This window comes from Populus trichocarpa, chromosome 1, assembly GCF_000002775.5.
Source record: "Populus trichocarpa isolate Nisqually-1 chromosome 1, P.trichocarpa_v4.1, whole genome shotgun sequence".
NCBI lineage: Eukaryota > Viridiplantae > Streptophyta > Magnoliopsida > Malpighiales > Salicaceae > Populus > Populus trichocarpa.
In genome coordinates, this window is record NC_037285.2 from 11,129,304 (window position 1) to 11,150,942 (window position 21,639).

Here is a 21,639-nt window from a genome sequence, read left to right on the forward strand (position 1 = left end):
TTTTTTTTTTTTGTCCATTTTCATCTGTTTTCATGCATACTCTCTCCACTCTAAATTTGTGTCTACTCTCTCATCCTTTTTGACATGTTGCTCCCTTTCTTTTTTACTTGCTGGTACTGTTACTATATATATATATATATATGGCTATATGCATATGCATCCCTGCCTTTTACTGGCTAGCTAAGCTAGTACTATAATGAGATCTCTCTCTTTCTTTTTTTCTTACATATTGATGGAGACATTTAATTATAAGGACAGTCGTCGTGTATTTTTTTTGACAATCTCAGGCATGCTTTTATTATTGTTTGCCTTGGTTTCTAAGATGTCATCACTATCTTGGGGTCTCTTTTTTCCTAATTGGCGTTTTGAGATGGACATAATCATGATTATTGACTTCAAATGATCTTTATAAATTCGTGGAGGAATATTTAGGAAATGTAATTTTGTCATCAGATGCAAACACCGTGGAAAAACTTGACGAGTTTGTGGGTGCTTCAGCGAAGAAGAAGAAGAAGTGATCTTTCCTTATCAGTCAAGGTTCAGAACCCTAGTTTGTGCATAAAACATGAAATTATCATAGCTTTTTTATTTAATTTAATATCTTGCCTTCTATTTTGCTAGAGTTAGGCTAAAAGTGACCTGCATGCAGTTTGAGTGATAAATCTGATCATGATGGTCCATTTTGGCACGTTATGGAACGCCAAAATCATCTTTCCATCCTACAATTATTATAGGTCTTGATGATTTGTGGGAAAGTACATCTTGCCATGGCCTACTGTATAATATACATTTACTCCTTTGAACGGTGCTTGCTTGCGCTAGGAAGAAAGACACACCTTGCAGCTTACAAGAGTCCAACATTTTTAGTTGGTGGTGGTGTGACAGTCCAGTCACAAGCCCTTCATAGATCCTTGAAATTACTACCTTGCCTAATTTGTTTTCGAGTTGTTTTTTTAGCATAGTAAACAAGTTTTACTAAGATATCATGATGAGTAAAATATTTAAAAATATAATATAGTTTGACGAGTTGCAAGTCATATTTTCAATTCGATAGTCGCTTGTCTCATCTGCGATTACCAAGTCACAATACATCTTGCAACTCCAATCAATTTTAAATGATTAGACCCTTTTTCTTTTCATTTCTCCCTTTATTTGACCTTCCTCCCCATATCTTTCACCATTCTCTACTTTACCGCATGCAATAACTCTCTCTCTTCTCACCACGAAACACACTTAAATCTACTATCAAATAAGGGTTATAAATTTATTGTATTTTTGTTGTTTGGACATCAATTTTTAAGTTTCGACTTGTTATATAATACAAGTCTTTTATGTGTTTTGATAGGTTATATGAATGTCATATACATGAGATTTGATACTTTCAACTTTGTTGATATGTCTTGAGGGATCTAAGATCTGGTTATCATAGGTCTCACTGCATTGCTTCGATATAGTTGAGATACGTTGCCCTGATACGATAATGAAACAGTTTTGTATTTCATAACACATACCAAATTATGTTGCATTGGTAATAAGCTGGATGGTATTAATCACCATTGATAAGATGAGACATGTTTTGACCAATATTGCACCCAATTTGTGTTGTGGTGGACTTCAAGATGTTGGGGGAGCTAAGTATCTCAAAGTGGTATTAACGAAAGACGAGATAATTTATCATAAGAATGTTGCGGATGCTAAACCATCCATGAGCGTCTCAGACCCGTCTACAAGCTGGGGTGATATTGATGTTAACCCTTACACGGATACTACATACCCATTATCTAATTAGATGAGTCGGGGTGGTGGTACATGCCCATCCACGAACACTCCATGTCCATCCATAAGTTGGCTTGATTTTTAGATGTAATTACATTATATATAAGAATTAATTAGGACTAAATTGTGTTAATTAAATTATATGATATGGATGTAGTTACATTTAATGTTTAATTGTGTTGGTTGGGATTGAATCGTGTCTGAAAACCTAATAAATTATGGTTGGTAAATTTATGTTTTATGATATGAGTTATGGTTTTTCTAGGGAGTTAGAGGTTGGAAAAATTGCTCTTTGAAATGTTTGTTGATTGAGTCGCAAATATTGTATACGAGTTGTAAGTCGTATATGTTATTTGCAACATGCGAGTTGCATATAATATTTGTAACTAATGAGATTGTGTTAGATTCCTAATTATTTTTTAGCTTATGCTATTTTACTGCTTTTTTATTGTGTTAAGGTTCTAAAATCTCTTTTTTTTTTTGCTCTTTTATTGATTGCATGTTTAATGGAGTGCCTGAACTATTGGTTTATATATATAGTAGCAATAAAATGCATTTACAGTTCTATGATTTTTCTTTTTTTCTAAATATTTTGAATCAAAATTCTATCGTGCATTTCTAATTTTTCTTTTTCAAATTTGTGATGTAGAAGGATTTTTAATAAAAAAAAATATTTAGTTATTTTTTTTTCTATTTAATTTAGGGACATTTGTTTCCTTTATAGTGTTTTAATCTTTCTACTTAATTTAAAAAAATCAAATGTTGTACCAATTAATTTTATTTTTCCTATTTAGTTTTGGAATCTTTAGAATACTTTATAACTGTTTATTAGGATTTTTTTTCTTTAAGATATACCTAAGATTGATATAATTAGGGTTGTTTAACTGATATCTTTCTATATTATTTGAAGAAGAAATAATCAAAAACAAAATTTTAAATTAGAGTTTTTATGTGGTAATACTATTCGGAAACAATTTGTGTTACGTGTACTTTGTTGTCTTTTTCACGATGTTTTCATCTACATTAGTTGATATCAGAGCCTAACGATTTTTTATGGTTAATTGGTTAATTGTTATATGTTGTTGAATAGTCATGGTTGGAAGATACCGTTAAACAGGACGTGCTCGTGTAGAAGGGGATGAGAAGGTTTCTCCTTGAGAAAGAGATGTTATGGAATTTATAATAGAAGACATGTAAAGACAAATTGCAAAATTTACCCATCATTGATGAAGGTGGGGAACCCGAGGGATCACGTGCAAAGTGATTACAGACCTATAGCCAACTTTGAAAATTTGTTTCAAAGATAAAAACAGAGGAGGCAACTTCTTAATCGAGATGAATATTGTGGTGATTTTAGTGATCATGTTTATGGTGAGATATATGTGAATTTATATTCTCTACCAATTTATAATGTTTATGAAAGGCCCTAGAAGGGGATGAATTAGGCTTTACTAAAAATTATAGCACTTTAAAAGTTAATTCCTAATATCTCAAAGTATACTGAAAGTTACAACAAGATCAATGAGCACAAAAATAAAGAGAAAATGACAACGAGATAGACATCAATTTTTATAATGGTTTGAACAATCATCTACTTCACTTTTTGAACCTCAGTTCAAGTATTCACTATCACGCACAATATTCTCCATAAGTAAGATCAAATCAATTACATAATATTTTTTTTTGGACTCAAGATTAAACTCAATCCTCTTACGAGCTCAAGATAAAACTTGGTTTTTTTTACAAGTTTAGGATCAAACCTATCACATAATCTTTTTATGGGCTAGAGATTAGATAACCTTACAAAATCTTATGATGGGCTGAAGATTGAACCTGATTTTTTTACAAACTAAGAAACAAACTTATCATCGAATTTTTTTTATAGGCTAAAGAATAGAAAATTGTGTAATTTTTTTCAAGGATTAAGATTGAAAACCTCTCTTTGGCTCACATTCAGAGGATAAACCCAAGTGGTTCAAGTGTTATTAACACTTCCACAACTTGATTTGTCTCTCATAAAAGAATAATCACTTTTTACAAGAAGTTATGATTACAATAATAATAAGCTTAAGTCTTTAAAGAATGTAATCGAGCTCAAGAATGTGAAAGATAAAATTGATGTGCTTTAAGGTTTGAAGCTTTAACAGAATTGAATGAAAAATAAAGCTTTTGGAATATTAAAGCATCAAATGTAAGAATTGAAGAATTGTTAAAAAGTGTGAGAGGGGGTCTTGCATTAAAATTAATTGGTTATTTATAGAGAAAAGCCATAAATCAGTCGTTACTCACATAAGAAAGATTGGATTAAATTTTTTTCCATTTTACGAGTTCTTCTATCATTAACAAACAACTGGTTTCTCGAAAGAAAAAAAATTGTTGCTAAAACAAGAGAGGTAAAATGACTAGACAATTTGGGATTGGAGTGTTAAATACACTTCTTTTAAAAATACAATTTTGCCACCTTATAAAAATATGTTTGTGATAAAAAGATAGCTCTTGCATTTTAGTAAAATATGATTTTCATAAGAGAAGTTTAGAGATAATACTGAGACATGTGATTAAAAAAAATTCATAAGATATTTTTTACTATGATTTAATTTTGATAATGGAAACATATTTTGATTATGAACTTCGACAATAAAAATATTTTTGAATTAAAATTTAACAATGAAAATATTTAAATGAAATTCATTTTGTGATGCTAAATTAAATTCGATAAAGACCTGATTACATAAAGATAAAAGTTTAAGAATCTTCAAGTCAAGTTTGCATCTAAGGAGTCCATAACTCCATTTTGGTGTAGAAAAACTTGCTATAATAATATTACTTTGACATTAATATTAAATGCACTTGATATGTTGTTGTCATCAAAACAAATAATTCATACATACATAATGACCTTTGGGCTAACAATTTATTTTCTTGATGATTATTTTGATAATAATCATAAACAATGATAATAATGGTAGTGATGATGTCACCAATATCATTCTCATTAATAAGTGAGTGGTTGAGTGTAAAGAGAATATGGCAGGTGCTCGACAAAAGAAAAATATTGATTTATGCTATGTTGATTATTTTGATTACAAGTTTACTGTTATCACAAAGGTGGATTTGTTCAAGGATATTATAGATACAACATGTTGATAAAAAAAGTTTCAGGTTTACAAGTCATTATTTCAAAATTCAATTAAAGATAAATAATTTGTCAATTATTATTTCTTGTGTAGATTTTAACAGGGAATGACTAAAATTTATATTTAAAATTAATATAAACCTAAATTGAAGAGAAAAAAAAGGATTGGATAGTCTTAATTGGATATTTACAAGATTAAGGCAAGAATAATTTGAACCCAACAACTAATTTTCTTTAACAGGAGGAGATTGATGCATGATTTTAAGGGGAAATTATTTGTTTTCTTGGTTATTTTTATTTAGTTTAGAAAAATATATTTTTTTATGATATTTTTATTTTTTTTTCTGTTTAATCTAATAAACCAAATACTATACTTGGTAATTTTATTTTGCATATTTAATTTAAGAATCTCTATAATAACTTTATAACTATTTATTATGAATTTTCTCTTTCTTCAAGATAGACACATGACTATTATTTAGGTTGTACTTTAAGATATTATTCGAATAGAAAATGTCCTGTAATAAGATTTCAAATTAAAGATGCAATCGGACAGAATTTTATGTTACTTGAGTATGATATCTTTCGATGTCAAATCGGCTTCACGTTTTGAATCAAAATTACGACCATTCGGGAATGTTATCATGGATGAATATATATATTTATTCTACATTGACCAATGTACAAGGGCCACGTGTATCATGTTACGAGAAGGATTATAATTTAGTTTGTAATATATTAGAAGAGTGTGTTTGAATATGTTTTACAATATCATTAAATTATTTAATTGGATTTTAAAAATATATAAACCAATAAATTATAAAAACATTCATTAATACTAATTAATATTTAAATTATCATCCAGTTATCATCCAGTTGTGGTATACGTACAACTCGTAAGTATCTGTCTGTTTGTAAGTGTGGTTGCGGTTGCTTTTTAAAAATTATTTTTTTATTCAGAAATATATTAAAATAATATTTTTTATTTTTTAAAAATTATTTTTTTTGATATCAACGGATAAAAATGATATAAAAATATTAAAAATATATTAATTTAAAATAAAAAAAAATAATTTAAATTTTTAAATTTTTAAATTTTTTTAAAAAATATAAAATCATCCAGAGCCTATTTCTACCTTTTTATCTTAGCAGGCTATCTGCTCAGCTAGAGCAGCGGAGTATCATCGAAGAGGAGGACCCATTTCCCTTGACAAAAGCAATCTAAAAGTGGGCCCCAAACTCTCTCCACCAAGCCGCCTGAAAGCAGCAGTTGTTTCCTTGTTGAGAGGCAAATGGGGGTGGCGCGTGGGCCTCACATCCCACTTGTAACGTCATCAGGTAATAGTTGGTATTCATTGTTTAAGGGGTCCATCGCCATTTTGATTTGTTATTTGACTCATTTCATTCAAAATGGCCCCACAGGGCTTATCAGATGACAGATGGTGCTGACTCATCAGATCACTTCTCTTTGATTTTGTATATCCGACGGCTCTCATGTCCCTACTTGCATCCCTGGCGGTGTATGGATGCCACGTGTAGGATCAGGGATGCCCAGCAATATTTTTCGAGGACATAATTAAAGCCAAACCACGAAATTTAAGAGAGAAGCGGAACGAGGATAAAACTCTTGTTTCGAATGGAGTGGTCTCTGTTTAAAAGTGTAGAAAGTTCGGTTAATATGGAGCGCCTGCATTTCCTGTGTGTCCTAGTTTGATTCCCTGTATTATAATAATAGAATTATTAATTTTAATTAAATATTAAATTAAGAAGTTAAGATAAAAATGTTATTTTACTCTTTTTTAAAAAGTAAAATATTTGTTTCTGTTTGAATTTGAATTCTTAAAATTTTAACTAATTTAAATTAATAAAATTTTATTTTATTTTTTTAAATTGAGCATTAACTCAACACCAAGATTTATTCTTAATATTAGAAGAATTTTATATAAAACAGAACATTAATCTATATCCCAACTCATCTCCATAAATGGATTAAATTAAGAATTAAAAAATTCCGGTTATAAAAAATAAAAATAAAAAAAATATTATAGGTAATTATTACAACCTATAATGAATTGTTTTTTTTTTATGTTGAATTTTTAATATTTTTTTATCTCACACTGTCTTGAGTGTTCATAATTTTAAATACAATTTCATGATTTATTGAATGTTAATTTTGTGAAACCAAACTATAGTAATTAAATGAAAAGCAAAAACATCCAATTAAAAAAAAAAAGGAATGCAGATGGAAAAAAAATAAAAAATTGAATGATCCAATAAAAAAAATGCAAATAAAAAAATTTAAGGTGATTAACGATTTACCTTAACACTTTTTTCACTCAAATCTTTTAATGTTTTTAATAATAATAATATGGTTTGAAGTGCTTTTTTAAATATTTATGGACATTAAATTGATATTTTTTTAATAAAAAACACTTAGAAAAGATCACAATAAAAATAAAACATTTAAATCTCAATAAAAGCTCAAATTACTGATAAATACATGTTATCCCTGCAATGCAATTGTGCAAATACATAAGATTACAAGCTACTTCATTGCATCCTTCTTATCTAACGGCATCTGTGCCGTGTACTTGACGACCTGAGGAATTCGTTGCAGTCATGATCAATCCACTGCCAGCTTCTCCGATGATCATAAACACTTGTGGAAGGGCTGTTAACGTTCTTTTTGGCAAGAAAGAGTTAAAAAAAAGGGGGGGAAATTAGAGCTGAGAAATCATGATCTTAAGGGGAAGAATATTGACCTATTAATTTGTACCAAACAAAATATGAATAATGAATGATCATTGGGTAGAAGAACAGAAAAAAGGTGCAAGTGGAGGACACAATAAGTTCTTTCCCATGTAAGGAAATAATCAGTAGCAATGAAGAAGGAATATTTACGTGCTTTTCATACAAGATTGCATTTGCAACAAAATGAGTAAAAGCACGAATTAGGAATCGCAATTAACATTAACAAACAAAACTGTAATCACCTCTCTTTTTACCCTTTTTTTTTAAAAAAAAAAACACCGTCCATCCACTCATTAAAAAATTTGTTCTTTCACAATGCTCTTTTGCCTGGATTTTTACATTTTAGTCCCTGTATTTTGGAAGGTCTACAATTCATCCACTAAACTTTATTTCTTATCAATTTCAAGGTTTCAAATCATGTTTTCATAGTTTTATATGCTTAAATATATTTTGATTTGTTTTTCTAACTAATCTAATGTGTTGGTAAATGTCTTGGCGTTATATTAGCAACCAATTTTAATAGAGGTTTTTCTTTTTCTAGAAAAAAAAAACAATTTGAGAGATAGACGACCGCAATTCACATAAATAAAGAAACAAAGAAATTTTCCATAAAAAGTGTGTAAAAGTTCCATTTGATCCCTAAAATTTATTTATTTTTCATCCTTATTATTTTAGATTATAATGTTTTGACTCTGAAATTTATTTTTGTTATATTGTAGTTCCTATAAGTTAAGATAAGGAAGAGAACGACACTAGAAAGTTCAGGAGAGAGAAAACTATTGGGTGGTTGTATTTCAATTACTAATTACTTTGATTTTAGTGTTTATAGATTCGTCTTTAATAGCCTGTTCATATCACTATAAATTGAATTCATTTCACATTGTTAAATAAATTCTTGTGTTTGGAACTATTTTGAAAGTATTGTTACTAGGGAAATCAAGGTGAACTATGCATAAAAAAAGTAGAAATATGAAAAAAAAGTTATCATCTAGTTTTATGGTAACTATAAACCCTAATTGGTCTTCAAAGGTTATGGGTAAAGGGCTAGTTATATAATGTGAAAGATAACAATCACCATGTTCATCCTACTTATGATAATATGCATTGTTATTTGTTTTTAGTGATAAATTTATTTAATGTGCTTACATGCTAAGGTTTGCCTAAACTGATATATATGTATTTGTTATTAAGAGTAAAATACTATTGTGATCTAATACAATTATTTGGGACCTGAGTTTTGTAGTAAGACTCAATCCTCACTTTTGCAACATGAACATTGAACTCAAAAGGATAGTGAGCAATTGATAAGCATGAATTAATTCAATATTATATTAATTAGAAAGGGTTTATAGGCTACCGCTCACACATTAAAAATAATCAATGTACAATTAAAATTAATGCTACAATTCTTACAAATATTTATATTTTTATAATTTAGAAAATAATATTGTGACTGCATATGGCTCCGCCTCACTAGATAGTTGGAAGAATAGCTTATAAAGATATTCTTGGAAGCGTTCATAAACCCATATATCTATATTCACATAAGACAAAAAAAAACCTTTGTTATTTATTTATTTATTTTATCATCATCATCATCATTTATCAAATAAAGAGTTATGTATTAATTGTTTCTATTGCCCACTAAACAACATCTAAAGGACAAAACCTGACATTGAACTTTACCATATTAGGTTGTTCGGCGAATAATCAAAATAATTAACTCATAAAACAAGTTTAAAATCACATATTAAAAATGATCATATACTAATCGACCCATGTAAAAGAAAAGGGATCATGTACTAATTGACCTCATTATTTACCAAACAACATCCTAATGATAGGGCTCGATATCAGATTATGTCATATTGGATTGACTAACAAATAATAGAAATTATTAACATATAAAAACAAATTTTCAATCACATGTAAAAGAAAAGGGATCATGTACTAATTGACCTCATTATTTACCAAACAACATCCTAATGATAGGGCTCGATATCAGATTATGTCATATTGAATTGACTAACAAATAATAGAAATTATGTCATATGCTAATTGACCTCTTTATCTACTGAACAACATTCTAATGATAGGGCTCGATATTAGACTATATTATATTGGAAAGACTAATAAATAATAAAAACAATTAACATATAAAAACAAATTTTCATTCACATATATAAAAAAAATCATGTACTAACTAACCATATTATCCATTAATCAACATTTGAAGGACAAGTTCTAATATCAGACCATATCATCCTAGGTTAATTAACAAATAATAAAAATAATTAACACAAATCACTAATAAAAGAAAATAGCCCTCTATTTTTCCTTTCCAAAATCCTTGGTAGCACACTATCATTTATTTCTTTCTTTACTTGTTACCAATGATCATCAAGATATTTTTATTCCTCGTAAATATGTTATTAATCTTTCCTTTCCTTTAATTGTTTTTGGTTTTTACCCAAAATTTTCCTTTTTCTTTGTTTTTCTTGGTTGATTATGCATGGATCATGGTTTTTTTTTTTTTTATGAGAACAACCAATAATTTCTATAACAAAAATGATTTCTAAATTATTGATAATTCAATTCATTTCTTCAGGTATTTTAAATAGTATAATTAAATTTAATTGCGTGATTTAATATTTTATTTTTAATAGAAGATTTAGAGTACCCTATTTTACACTCTTATAATAATAATTTCATTAATATCTAATCATGATTTACAATAACAGTAAAACAACAAAAGGTAGGCTGCAATTATAAAATGTTTTACAAAAGAGAAAAACTTAAAAAAAAAAACCCACTTAAATAGCAATCCTTAAAATACACGGGAAAGAGTAATATAGATAGGACAAGCAAATATGAATTTTCTTGGAAAACAAATTAAAAAAACAGCTGATTACAATGCTATAATGTTGTTCGCCGATAAAATCCCACAATTAGCGGTGATAGAAGAAGCCATACCTTTTCGAGCAGCAAGTGGAAGCTCGGCATCGGTAGAGCAGTCCCATGGCACACTCCTCACTGAATTGTGATATCCCAGATATGTTGGTATCCTAAACTTTCGATTAAATATTACCTTTACATTATATAAGAATGTGAGATTATTCGAAACCCTCGTGCATGCAAACGCCAATCAAATAATATAATTGCTAAATTCAAATTACCATCAAGTACATGGAGTAATAAACAAACCATGCCTTGACAAGGAGCCTTATCAGACCTTGCATGGGGGCTGGTGCTTGTAGCAAGACTCTGGTTTTTTAAATTCATTTTCAGGCATACTCTTCCTGTAATCTATACAAGGAACAAACAGAGCCATATATATATTATACATGAAAGCGTGTCCCTTTCTTTTTGTTCAGAAAATGAAAGATGCAGTGGGGGAGGGAGGTGCTTGCGATCTTCCCCTCCCACCACGACCAAACAGCAAGCAAGGGCAGGCTTTCAGGATATTATTTAAACAACACGTGTAGAGGTCTCAAAATATGCGTAATTGATCCAAAGTAACAGTTCTTGTCTCTCCATACAGCACGTGTGGTCCCACTAGTAACCTTGGCTACGGACACATGCACTCTCTTCCCTCAACCTAGACGCAACCGTCGATTAATAACCAGAGAAATCAGTATCGGATTATGAATCCAAGTTCGAGATTAGCACCTACTGAAAACAAATATCTCAATTTAAGGAAAAAGAAATGAGTGTTACTAAATTCATTATCAAGACAAGTTTCATGTCTTAAGAAATAAAAAATAAAAAACCACTGGAGAAAATAAAATATACGAACAAGAGCGAAAAATCTCTTTCGTTGTTCTAACTTCATATCTCAACAATAAGTATGATGAATGCATGTCATCGCCCCCTTCAACCATTAAAAATTTCATACCACTATATGTTTCATGTATCAGTTTTTTTATTTTTCCTACAATTTTTTTAATAGATTTTTTTGTTTTAACCTGGGTCAAAGCTGCTGCGTTTAAATAAACCAAAAGCCCAAAAAAAAAAAAAAAATTCGAAAACACGGTTAGATCACGGGGCTTAAGAGGTGGTGTCCTAAGAGATGCATAGTTCAGTTGAACATGGTTACTATAACTGAGGACAAAAAAAAAAAAAAAAACAAACAAACATGCACCACTCTCGATTGGCTGTAGCAACTATAGCTGGTTTGGGTTTTGACCAAAACAAGAGAAAACGACTACCATAATTGCATCATATAAAAAGTTTGGTGTGGCAGCTAAAAACAAGTCTTGTTTAGTCAAGAGGCAAAATGTGCTCCAACTCTGTTCATAGTACTTCTGTGTGCAAGTGTTATAGCATGAAAACTTCTAGTTATTGAAGGTGAACGAGGGAGAAAAATGAGTAGCAATTGAGCAATTGGTGTAAAAAGAATATGATCGGCCACCAAAAAATTGAGAAAATATACATGTATATCGCCTCAGACGACTAGCTCTTGTGTTTACTAGGAACTGTTATCTGCACACCTGAAATTGAACCTCTGGAACAGCTCGCGTTTCAGATGAATTTGGCTTCAAGATATTGTGTGAGATTTGGCTTTGATAGAATGTAAGCACAGCAAAAACTTGTAGCTTAGATTGCATCTCCAGAAAAAGCCATCCATATCATCATGGAGAGAGAAGCTTCTCCTGGCACATACTTGACTAGAAGGACCGCTAGAATTGTGGTCCAGGAGTTGCAGAACTATATAACAAAACTATTGGCCTGCAATTTACAAGTCAAGTTTAGTAAAATATGATATGAGAGTTCTATGAGAGGTTAGCTAGTAATATTTTACAAGGCAGTTCATTTAATACTAAGCTACAATTTTACATCAAAGTACTGAAAATGAGAACCCGTTTTAGGCTTCCAGCTGAGAAAATATGTTTGCTATAGGTCATATAAGAACCTCTTGCACGATCAAAATTCAGAATAGCAAGAAGTATGTATTCCAAATAAAACACCAATGAGAGATATACTGTAAACAGATAAATATTGGAATATTGAGAATTCTTGAAAAGATTCGTTGCACTGGAGTTTTCTAAGCATCAACATTATAACTCAAGTTCATCAATTGGTTCTTCATGTATTAAAAGCAGATCTCTTTCAACCAAGCTATTAAAATATGTGCTGCGTAATGTGTATTAGCAGCTTGTCTGCATCTTCGGACGGATACAATATCTAAGGTAAATCAAAATGTGTCCTAGAAGGTTGTTCACAACTGCTTGAAGTGTATGCACTTCCTCTTAAGTCTGTTTTCAGCAACTCTATTAGAACGAGTACAACCAAATACAAGCAGGAAAATAGATGTCTTTTGCCTGTGAATACCATGGTTTGCATAATTCTACTTACAATAAAGATTCTAATTTCTATACCAGAAAAATCATTGATTGTGAACCTAATTTACTGATAATATAAAGGGATACGCAAATACCTAATCAAGTATAGAAAAGGTTGACTAATTCCATGGCTGTGACAAAGAAACAGTTGGAATGGACGCCCCTAGCCCTTGTTTTCCATGTACAGCAGATTTAAGCACATTGTATTGCTCAGTCACAGACTTATACAGAGCCTCTGTATATACCTCCTTAGCCTGTTACAGCAAAGCCAGCTCATTAGATACAAAACATCCAGGGGACAATATGCAGGCGCCAACAGTTCCCAAGAAACAATTGAGTGTTTATAGAGTTCATACTATCATATCCATGAAACTTTCTTAATATTTATCATAAGTTTGTCAATAGATAATTACAATTAATCATTTCAGCTAAAAGCACCACCTTAATCAGCAAATGCACTACTAGTCACTGATGTACACTAAAACAAGTAACTACAGATTAAAACAATTGTCAATGAATTCATGGATAACCAAAATTCATTGTGACAGGAAGGAAACTAAAGAATGCTGATGCATGACCATAGTCATCTGCAGCTCTACAGTGAGTAGAATGCTACAGGCAGAAATAGTGTTTCCTCAATTTATTACTTCCTGGTTGTAGAAGGAGAGCAAAGAATTCTGTGAGAATGATATTTATGCTACTTTGGAAGAAAACATTTTAATTTGTACAAGGCTCAAGGTGCACGGCCAGTGTATCATGTGTAACCAACCTCTTCAGGATTTTCATATGCCGCTGTAACTTCAGAGAAGCTGATTTCTGGTGCAACTGATAATCCAACTCCATGAAATGAAATAACTCTTCTCTCTCCAATTTCCTTTTCCACCTGAAGATTTCCAAAGGAGTTGAGCAAAGAGAAATAATATTCCAAAAACTACAAATCAAACAAAGGCATACCTGAGGCGGAGGGGGCATGATGTCATGGCATAATAGTGCCAGAGGATAAACATGTCCTGGAGCTCCAGAATGTTCAGCAAGCCTTCTCATGTTGTCTACTGAAGAAGCATCAAAGTGTGCCTGCCAACCTTAAATCAGTATGAATGACTATGAAAGCATCACAAAAATAAATGTAACAACGATTATCATCGTCTTTTTGGCAGGACAAGGAAGATGAAAACATCTTCCCAGTGTCATAATAAGATACCAGTGTTGAAGGAAAGAAAATTGAACTAGTCTTAAGAAATTGCTATCACAAATCTAATTAATGCTAGATCAGCTATGGGCCCTATCTAAGAATTTAAGATATAAAAAATGCTTCTGCATTAGTATAAACCATAAAGAGATTCCACACAAGCAAACATTGAATAATTTCAAACAATGAATCAATGTCAAAATCTTTGAGCAAGGATGAACTAATCCAAATTCTATCTAAGATTATAAAAAGGAAATAGCAAAAGTCGAGCTTCTCTGTATTTCTATTTTCTTTCCCCAGAAAACAAAGTCAACAAAAGAAAAACTTACCGGATACCACTCTCCTGACAAGGGATCTGGACGGTCCCTGCCACCACTTGGTGCAATCCAGACTATTTGTGAGCCACCCCTACAGTCAGAAATACTTTCAAAGGTTGCATATATAGAATAACAGAATGTTTATTTAAGCACATAAGAAAACACAGACTTCCCATTGAAAGAAACTACACATATAATATGCGAAAATCATGCATGTGAGAAGGATCATATTACACTTTGAGAGTTGCGAGCTGAACCCATATTACATGTTTTTTATACATTCCTGGCAGATTAATGACAAAGCAAGCTCAGGGTACAAGTTAACGCAAATTGATGGCTGGTTGAAGTAAATTTAAAGTTTGTTGGACTAGAATAATCAAACAACAACATAAGGTTTTAGGGTCAAATGGAGAAGTGTAGTCTTAAGGGATGCTTGGCTGGGCACTGATAAGAGTAAAATTCTTGCCTTAACCCTCTTACCCATAATTGCCAATGTGGATGTTATATGACAGAAATTCAGGGAGATTACAGAATACAAGATGCTATTGCTTACAAATACAAGTAAAATACCAAGTACCAACGATATCAAACACTGGATGATGATCATCAATGATGCTTAAGCCATTTTACAAGATTCCATATATTATCACTGTTTATTAGTCAGTTAAGATGTAGGAATTAACTGCTAGTAGAAATTACAGTTTCAGAGGACGGTAAAATGATTCAACGGGGTATGATGGTCTGATGTTTTGAATGGACTTATTCACAGACACTCATCCACTTGGATATTACCCTCATTCTATCAATCATTCAAACCATCCTCATCGGATCCTATAAAGATTTGTTCATTTTTGGCTCCTTTGTCAGTAAAATCAGGGTGAAAACAATGCCCCAGATGAATGTGCTAGAATACAAAAGGAACATCTGGGTCAAAACCAAAGAGGGGAAGCTCTTTTCGACTTGAATTATCAACTAGCAGTCTTTTTTAGCATTTTGGAATAGGTATTAACAGTATTGGTATTGGTTATAGAACAAATCCATGCACAAGTTATAGGAGATGTATGTGAAGCAGAAATATACAAACTAGTTGAAACAAAATAAATCCAAACCGGACTATGAAAAAGAGACTGCCAATGGTTTTGAAACTACATAATAGTACAACCTCTATATCAATACAACTTCACATACCCCCCCCCCCCCAAAAAAAAAAAAAAAAATTCTCTAAATAATTTAATTGGTCACCCTCTTATTGTGCTTCTATTACATGAAAAAGGAAACATAAAGAAATGATGGCAGAAAATATAGCTATAAGCACTATTAATTGACAGTCCAAACAACCTAATTCTTGAGGGAGCAACCACATTATAAATGACAAAAATCAACAATGATAAATAGATCCCGAACCAAGTTTCAAAAATTATTTTGTCGCACCCAAGCTTTTGGTCAAGCAATAAAGAAAAAAGGTAGTTTGGGTACCTTAAAAGCAAAGCCATCTCTTTCAAACTTCGGATATTTGCTTTTCTCTTCTCCTCTGAATGTTCAGGGTCATCATTCATGTGCTTTTTTGAGTATACACATATAAGATTCCTGGCAAATGTGCGGAGTTTGAAATGGTGCAACTAATCATTAAAAAGGCATAATAGAGAAAAAGCTTTGTTGTCTAAGTCATAAGTACCTTCCCATGCTGAATGGCTTGCAAAGAGGATCTGTGACAACTCTATCCCCAGCAACATAGATCTGCAATGGAACATGTAGAATTTGGTTATGGAAGCATTTCAAACACACAAAATAGCTCTTTCCAGCAGGCTAGGATAGACAGTATCAAGTTCACCAAGTTTTCAGCAATGTGAGGGCTTGATGTTTCAAGCAACAGTGCAATGACAGCTGGATCTGCTTCAGTTTGGTGGTTTGATATCAAGACAATATTGTGACCCTGCCACCATGAAAAAACATTTTGTAAGCAATCTATGTACTGGTTACTATTTAACCCAGAAAAAAATAAGCAATTTAGATAATTTTAGGAGTTTAAGTTGAATAGATGAATGTTGGTATAGTGGTAGAGATGTTGGAAGGACGGAAAGGATTACACAGGGAAAAAAGGGAGACCAAATTGCCATTTTTTGTCATGAAATTAGTGCCAGGCGAGGGATTCTACTGCTTTTAATGAGCACAAGCCTTAGATTATTTACTTGACTTCTCTAATCTCTATCCACGGAATTTATTTTATCTGCTGGAGTTCACAGATGTCTTAAGGCTAAAGCAGACACATAGTTCTATTTTCCCATTACTATCGTATACACATCTTAGTGTGGCAGATTTACCCATGAGCATGCGAAATTACAATGCCTGAAACAACAGAGCAACTACCCAATGCTTTATGAAACATGCTGCAAAGTATTAAATAATCAGCAGAGAAAGAATGCTTAAAAATGTCTTTAGAAGGAGAAAAGGAAGAGGAAAACGCATCCAAAATTACAGATTAACGGCAATTGAACAAAATTCACTGAAGTTTATATCTAGCAAATGAATACCACTATTAAAATAAAGAAAGCACCTGCCGAAGCTTCTCTTGAATTTCATTGAAAATGGAAACATTGCCTACATATGAATTTCTGCAATAAATAAGGTCAAAGGTGAGGTCAGCAGCAGGGTGAAATACAAGGCTTAATCTGAGCAAATGAAACTGAAGCAGCATAATTATAATTCACACGTCACCCTCTTGTTACCACTTTGTTTAAGGATATGAGTTGCTCCACTATGTATTTCTTAATAAGAAGAAGAACAGAAATTTGAATCAGTGGAATATCTCAGAAACTGCAATGCCCCAATCATTTCCAACATCACTACAGAAAGGGTAGATATAGAGCTATCGTCGGAGCATCAAATGAAGAAGAGAGGTGTATATTTGTGTGTGCCTGTCACATCTCAAATTTTCAGGAAGCTTTATGTACACCGAATGAATGTGTGATATTGATACAATGAAAGAGGGAAAATATAGAAGTTGTGTACTCACCTAAAATCAATCAATGGACGGATATACTTTTGACCAAATTCAAAGTAGTCATATGGCTTTCTCAAAGCTTTGTGATAAGGTGAGAAGATAAACGGGTCCTGAAAAATTACTGTGCATTTCACATGAGAGGTTCATATAAGCCAACAATTCTGACAAAAAAGCATCTTGATGGTGGGTACATGAGGGCCAAATCACCTCAACATCCAAGAATATAAGATCCAATGCAGCAGCCATATTTTCCAATACGATCTCATGTGCGTTGGGAATTCCACTTTGCAAAACCTGAGAAGCAAAGACATGAAAATAAACTTTTTGGAAGATAGAGGCATTCCCAGAAAACATAAGCATGAACTCGCTGATATTAGAAAGCAAGACAACACCCTAGATGAGCAAAAATAATTTTTCCTCAATCCTCATAAAGGACATCTGCAAAAGAATCCTGAATTAACTTTAGGGACCTGCTAAGCTCTAATCACACGGCATAAATTTTTCCTTTGAATTTGGAGAGACAGAGACAGAGACAACGGATGGGATTCATGAAAGATAGTTGAAATACGGATGCATATGGAATGTCATGCCCTAGAATAAAAATCAATTGAAAGAGACATGGAAATTGAATGACTAGAACATGAATATGCACTGAAGCATGATTTGAGTTTATAAGTTTACTGCGGTTTTGTAGTTCTGATACAGATCTTTCATTCCTGCAGCAACATTTGAAGGAAGTTTTCCTGCTTCTGATTCCTTCCTGATTCCCGACAGTAACTCTGCAGAGCACATTCATTGTAAGACAAGAAAACCAATCCTCCGCCTAGCCCAACTAAAAGTGAACCACATGTGAAGTTTCAAAAGAAATCCTTTCAACTAAAACTAATTCTCCAACCTGTTTAAATTTCAAAACACGCTATATCATGCATTACATAAAAAATGGCTGATAGAATATCCTCAACCTCTTCTGCTAAAGAAATCAAAGCGCTATTCAAGTCAACAGCCATTTCTTTTTCTTTTTCATGAGATAATTTATTCTATTGCCTTCACTCAACCTTGGAGCAGAAAATATACAAGCTTAGTAGGTTAGAGAATTAAATAATAAAAAGTTACTTTATGACTAAGTAGAAATATACATATGAATATATTATGTGCTATTCAACCACACATATTAGAGGAGAAACTAAACAAGCCTTGTATCCTGTGGAGTAAAATATGCAGGGTGTATTTGCTTCCCTTTTCTTCCCTTTCTTTTTTTTTTTTTTTGAAATTGAATTTCTTAAACGGACTTTAAACAATTATATGCTACCAAATAATTCCTATCATCAAAAGATTTTTTTAATCATATCGTTAAAGAAAACGAAAGAAAAAGGAACAAATTGAGAAAAATAGGGGAAAATAAGATTGAAATTAAGAATATAAAGAAGAAATAAGCATAGGAGGAACTGCTAAATAGAGGTTAATATTCCTTTTCCTTGCATTTTCTCAGCAGCCACACAAACAAACCAAAAAAAGAAAACTCCAAGAAATCGCAAGTAATGCAATAATATTAAAACAGGACAAGTAGAGGAAGCAAGCCTTAACACGTCTCTGCTAAAATCATACCTATCTAAACGAATGTAAAGATTAATTTTCTTCCATTTTCTCAGCAACCAAACAAACAATAGGAAAAAAGAAAGTATGAGATACCTTGTTCAGTTGTTGCATCAAGAAACGAGCGAGAACGAGTCCTGTTTTTCTTCTTGCTGTAATCAACTTCAGCAGAAGCGAAGACTTCTTTATCCTGAACGAGTTCAGCCATTGCGTGAAGGTTGAGAGAAGAGAGGACACAAGGAAAAGAAGTGGAGCGTCGAGCAGTGGATCTAAAACGAAGGGAAAGAGAATATGAGGGGGTTAAGAAGCAGAGTTTAGAAACCCTAGGAAAAGGTGGAGACGGTTTAGTAGTTGTGAAGAATGCCGACGAAGGAGCAGGAATGGAAAGGATCATGTCTTGACTTAGAAGAGAAGAGTTGAGCTTTATTATTATTATTATTATTAAGATAGGAATGGAGTGAAGGAGGAGCAGTGTGCTATTTTTATGTGGTGGAAATCAAAAGGACGGGGATTTTTGGTGTTGATGGGTGGCTGATTGATGATTGGCGGTGACTGAGTCCAGCGCGGGTTTTGGAGGATATGGTCGGATTCCTATTCTCTGCAGACTGCCACTCTCTCAAAACCTCTAAAATCAGCGTCTTCACTCCTCACCCAATCACCCGCACTCGTTCCTGGTTCCTAGAATTAACGCATCATATTTCGATAAGGCCTCTACTGTCATTGTCATTTCTATTCAACTGTATTTTTATTTTTGTATTTTAAAATAATTTTATTATATTTTTTAATATACTGATAATAAAAATACTTTAAAAAATATATTTTAAAATAAAAAATACTTGAAAAATAACTTTTATTAAACTCTCAATAATGACCTTAATCTTCTTTTATATTATATTATATTATATTATAAATCTTTAATTATATTTTTTAATTAAATATGTTACTCGGTTAAAATAGAAAATAATAATTAATTTAAAATATTTGACATACTTATAAACTAACACCTATTCAAAATATATTTTTTTTAGTTAAAGAACATATTACAAACAAAGAAAAAAATTAAAATTAAAAATAAGTTTTTCAGTGAACAAATTATATTTTTTAAGATTATTTATTTGTGATTTTTTTTCAATAAAATTAATAGGTTTTGCTTTAAATTTATTCTGAATTTTTTTATGAAATTTTATTTTAAATTTATGGTTTTACTTAAATTTTTAAAAGGAGTTTTTTATATTTTTCAGTATTTATAGTTTGAAAGAAAATTTTTATATTTATAATTTTCGTAAAAAACTTAAAATAAATTTTCCTGTAATGTAATGTTTTTATAGAATTTTTTTAAAACTCATTCTTTTTGTTTTTTTATTTTAAAACTTTTATTTATTTATAATTTGTTCTTTTATCGAAAAAAATTCTACTTCTAAATTAAATTTTGGATACGTGTTAGCTTATAAGAATATGTCACGTGTCCTAAACAAATCTTGGTCTATTGTTTACTCAGTCGATGGACATATGGAGCCAAAAAGATAGAGTTATGGGACATATTGAGCCAATTTAAGTACTTTGACTCTTTAATATTAATATCCTTTCCTGTTATTTTAACTTCAGAAAACAAAAAAGTGGAAGTTATTACACTATAGACAAAGATAAAAGTCATAAAATTATGTATTGGAGACTTAAAATCCATGACAGTCAAATATAAAAAAAAAAACTAATTTATTTTTTAGGAAATTATTTCCAAAAAAAACTATTTCTCAACAAATAAACTAGGCCTAACAAATATGGATTAATATTTTTTAAAAACTAGAGCATATATGCAAGATTTTTAAAATCTAAAGATCCGACGATTGAAGTAGCGATTTTATGCTATTCCAAGAAGAATGGTATCTGAAAACTCTTATAAAAATTTGAACGCGATACAGTAATTAGATTAAAAGTTATGGTATTTTTTAATCATTATTTTTGTCTGGCGCGATCAAATCTCTTTTTAGGTTTAGACATGTCTCATTGGTCCATAAATGCATCTGCTAGGCCATCCACGTAATCTATCTGAGATAAATATTCGTCTAGTTATTACAGATCCATACTTGACTGTACAGAATCATCCATGAAAACTACTGTGTAAATAATAGCTTTTTACAATTTTAAATGTTTAAAAGTTGCTATTTAAAAGCGCAACAACTATTTTGTTGCACTTAGAAATAACAATATTTAGTGAATATCACATTTTAGAAGCGCTATAAGATATAAGTATATTATTTCATCATCTTTTTCAAAAAATATCATTTTGTTAAATTTTTAATTTAATATGCTAATTTAAAATAAAAATATGTGGGTTTTAAGGTGGATGTAAATCCAACGACAGTGGATAGGCACGCCGGGTTTTGAGGTTGAGTTATGTGCATGGAGCTCACTAAAAAAAGCTAGAAAAAACAAGAAAAATTAGTTTTTATAGTTGAGCTTTATGCATAGTTGAATTATACTCAATCTCAATATCAACCTTAACCACAAAAATAAACACATTCTTGCACCGACTT

The 21,639-nt window shown here is 31.3% G+C and overlaps 1 protein-coding gene across 2 annotated transcripts; it reads right to left on the reverse strand.

Annotated features, from left to right (window-relative positions):
- Nucleotides 1–11,856: 11,856 nt before the first annotated feature.
- Nucleotides 11,857–19,787, reverse strand: LOC18094119 (glycerol-3-phosphate acyltransferase, chloroplastic). 2 transcript variants are annotated; one of them, XM_006368289.3, is made up of 13 exons: nt 19,202–19,787; nt 18,194–18,291; nt 17,720–17,806; nt 17,525–17,622; nt 17,066–17,123; nt 16,343–16,444; nt 16,187–16,248; nt 15,988–16,098; nt 14,524–14,602; nt 13,960–14,079; nt 13,775–13,888; nt 13,101–13,259; nt 11,857–12,391 (listed from the first exon to the last, which is right to left on the reverse strand). In XM_006368289.3, exons 1-12 carry the CDS (start codon nt 19,497–19,499, stop codon nt 13,125–13,127), a joined length of 1,362 nt encoding a protein of 453 aa, XP_006368351.2. In that variant the 5' UTR covers nt 19,500–19,787; the 3' UTR covers nt 11,857–12,391; nt 13,101–13,124. The 2 variants fall into 2 exon arrangements, with proteins under 2 accessions (XP_006368351.2, XP_052310982.1); XM_052455022.1 differs by lacking the exon at nt 18,194–18,291 and having other exon boundaries at nt 19,202–19,362.
- Between the last annotated feature and the right edge of the window lie 1,852 nt (nt 19,788–21,639).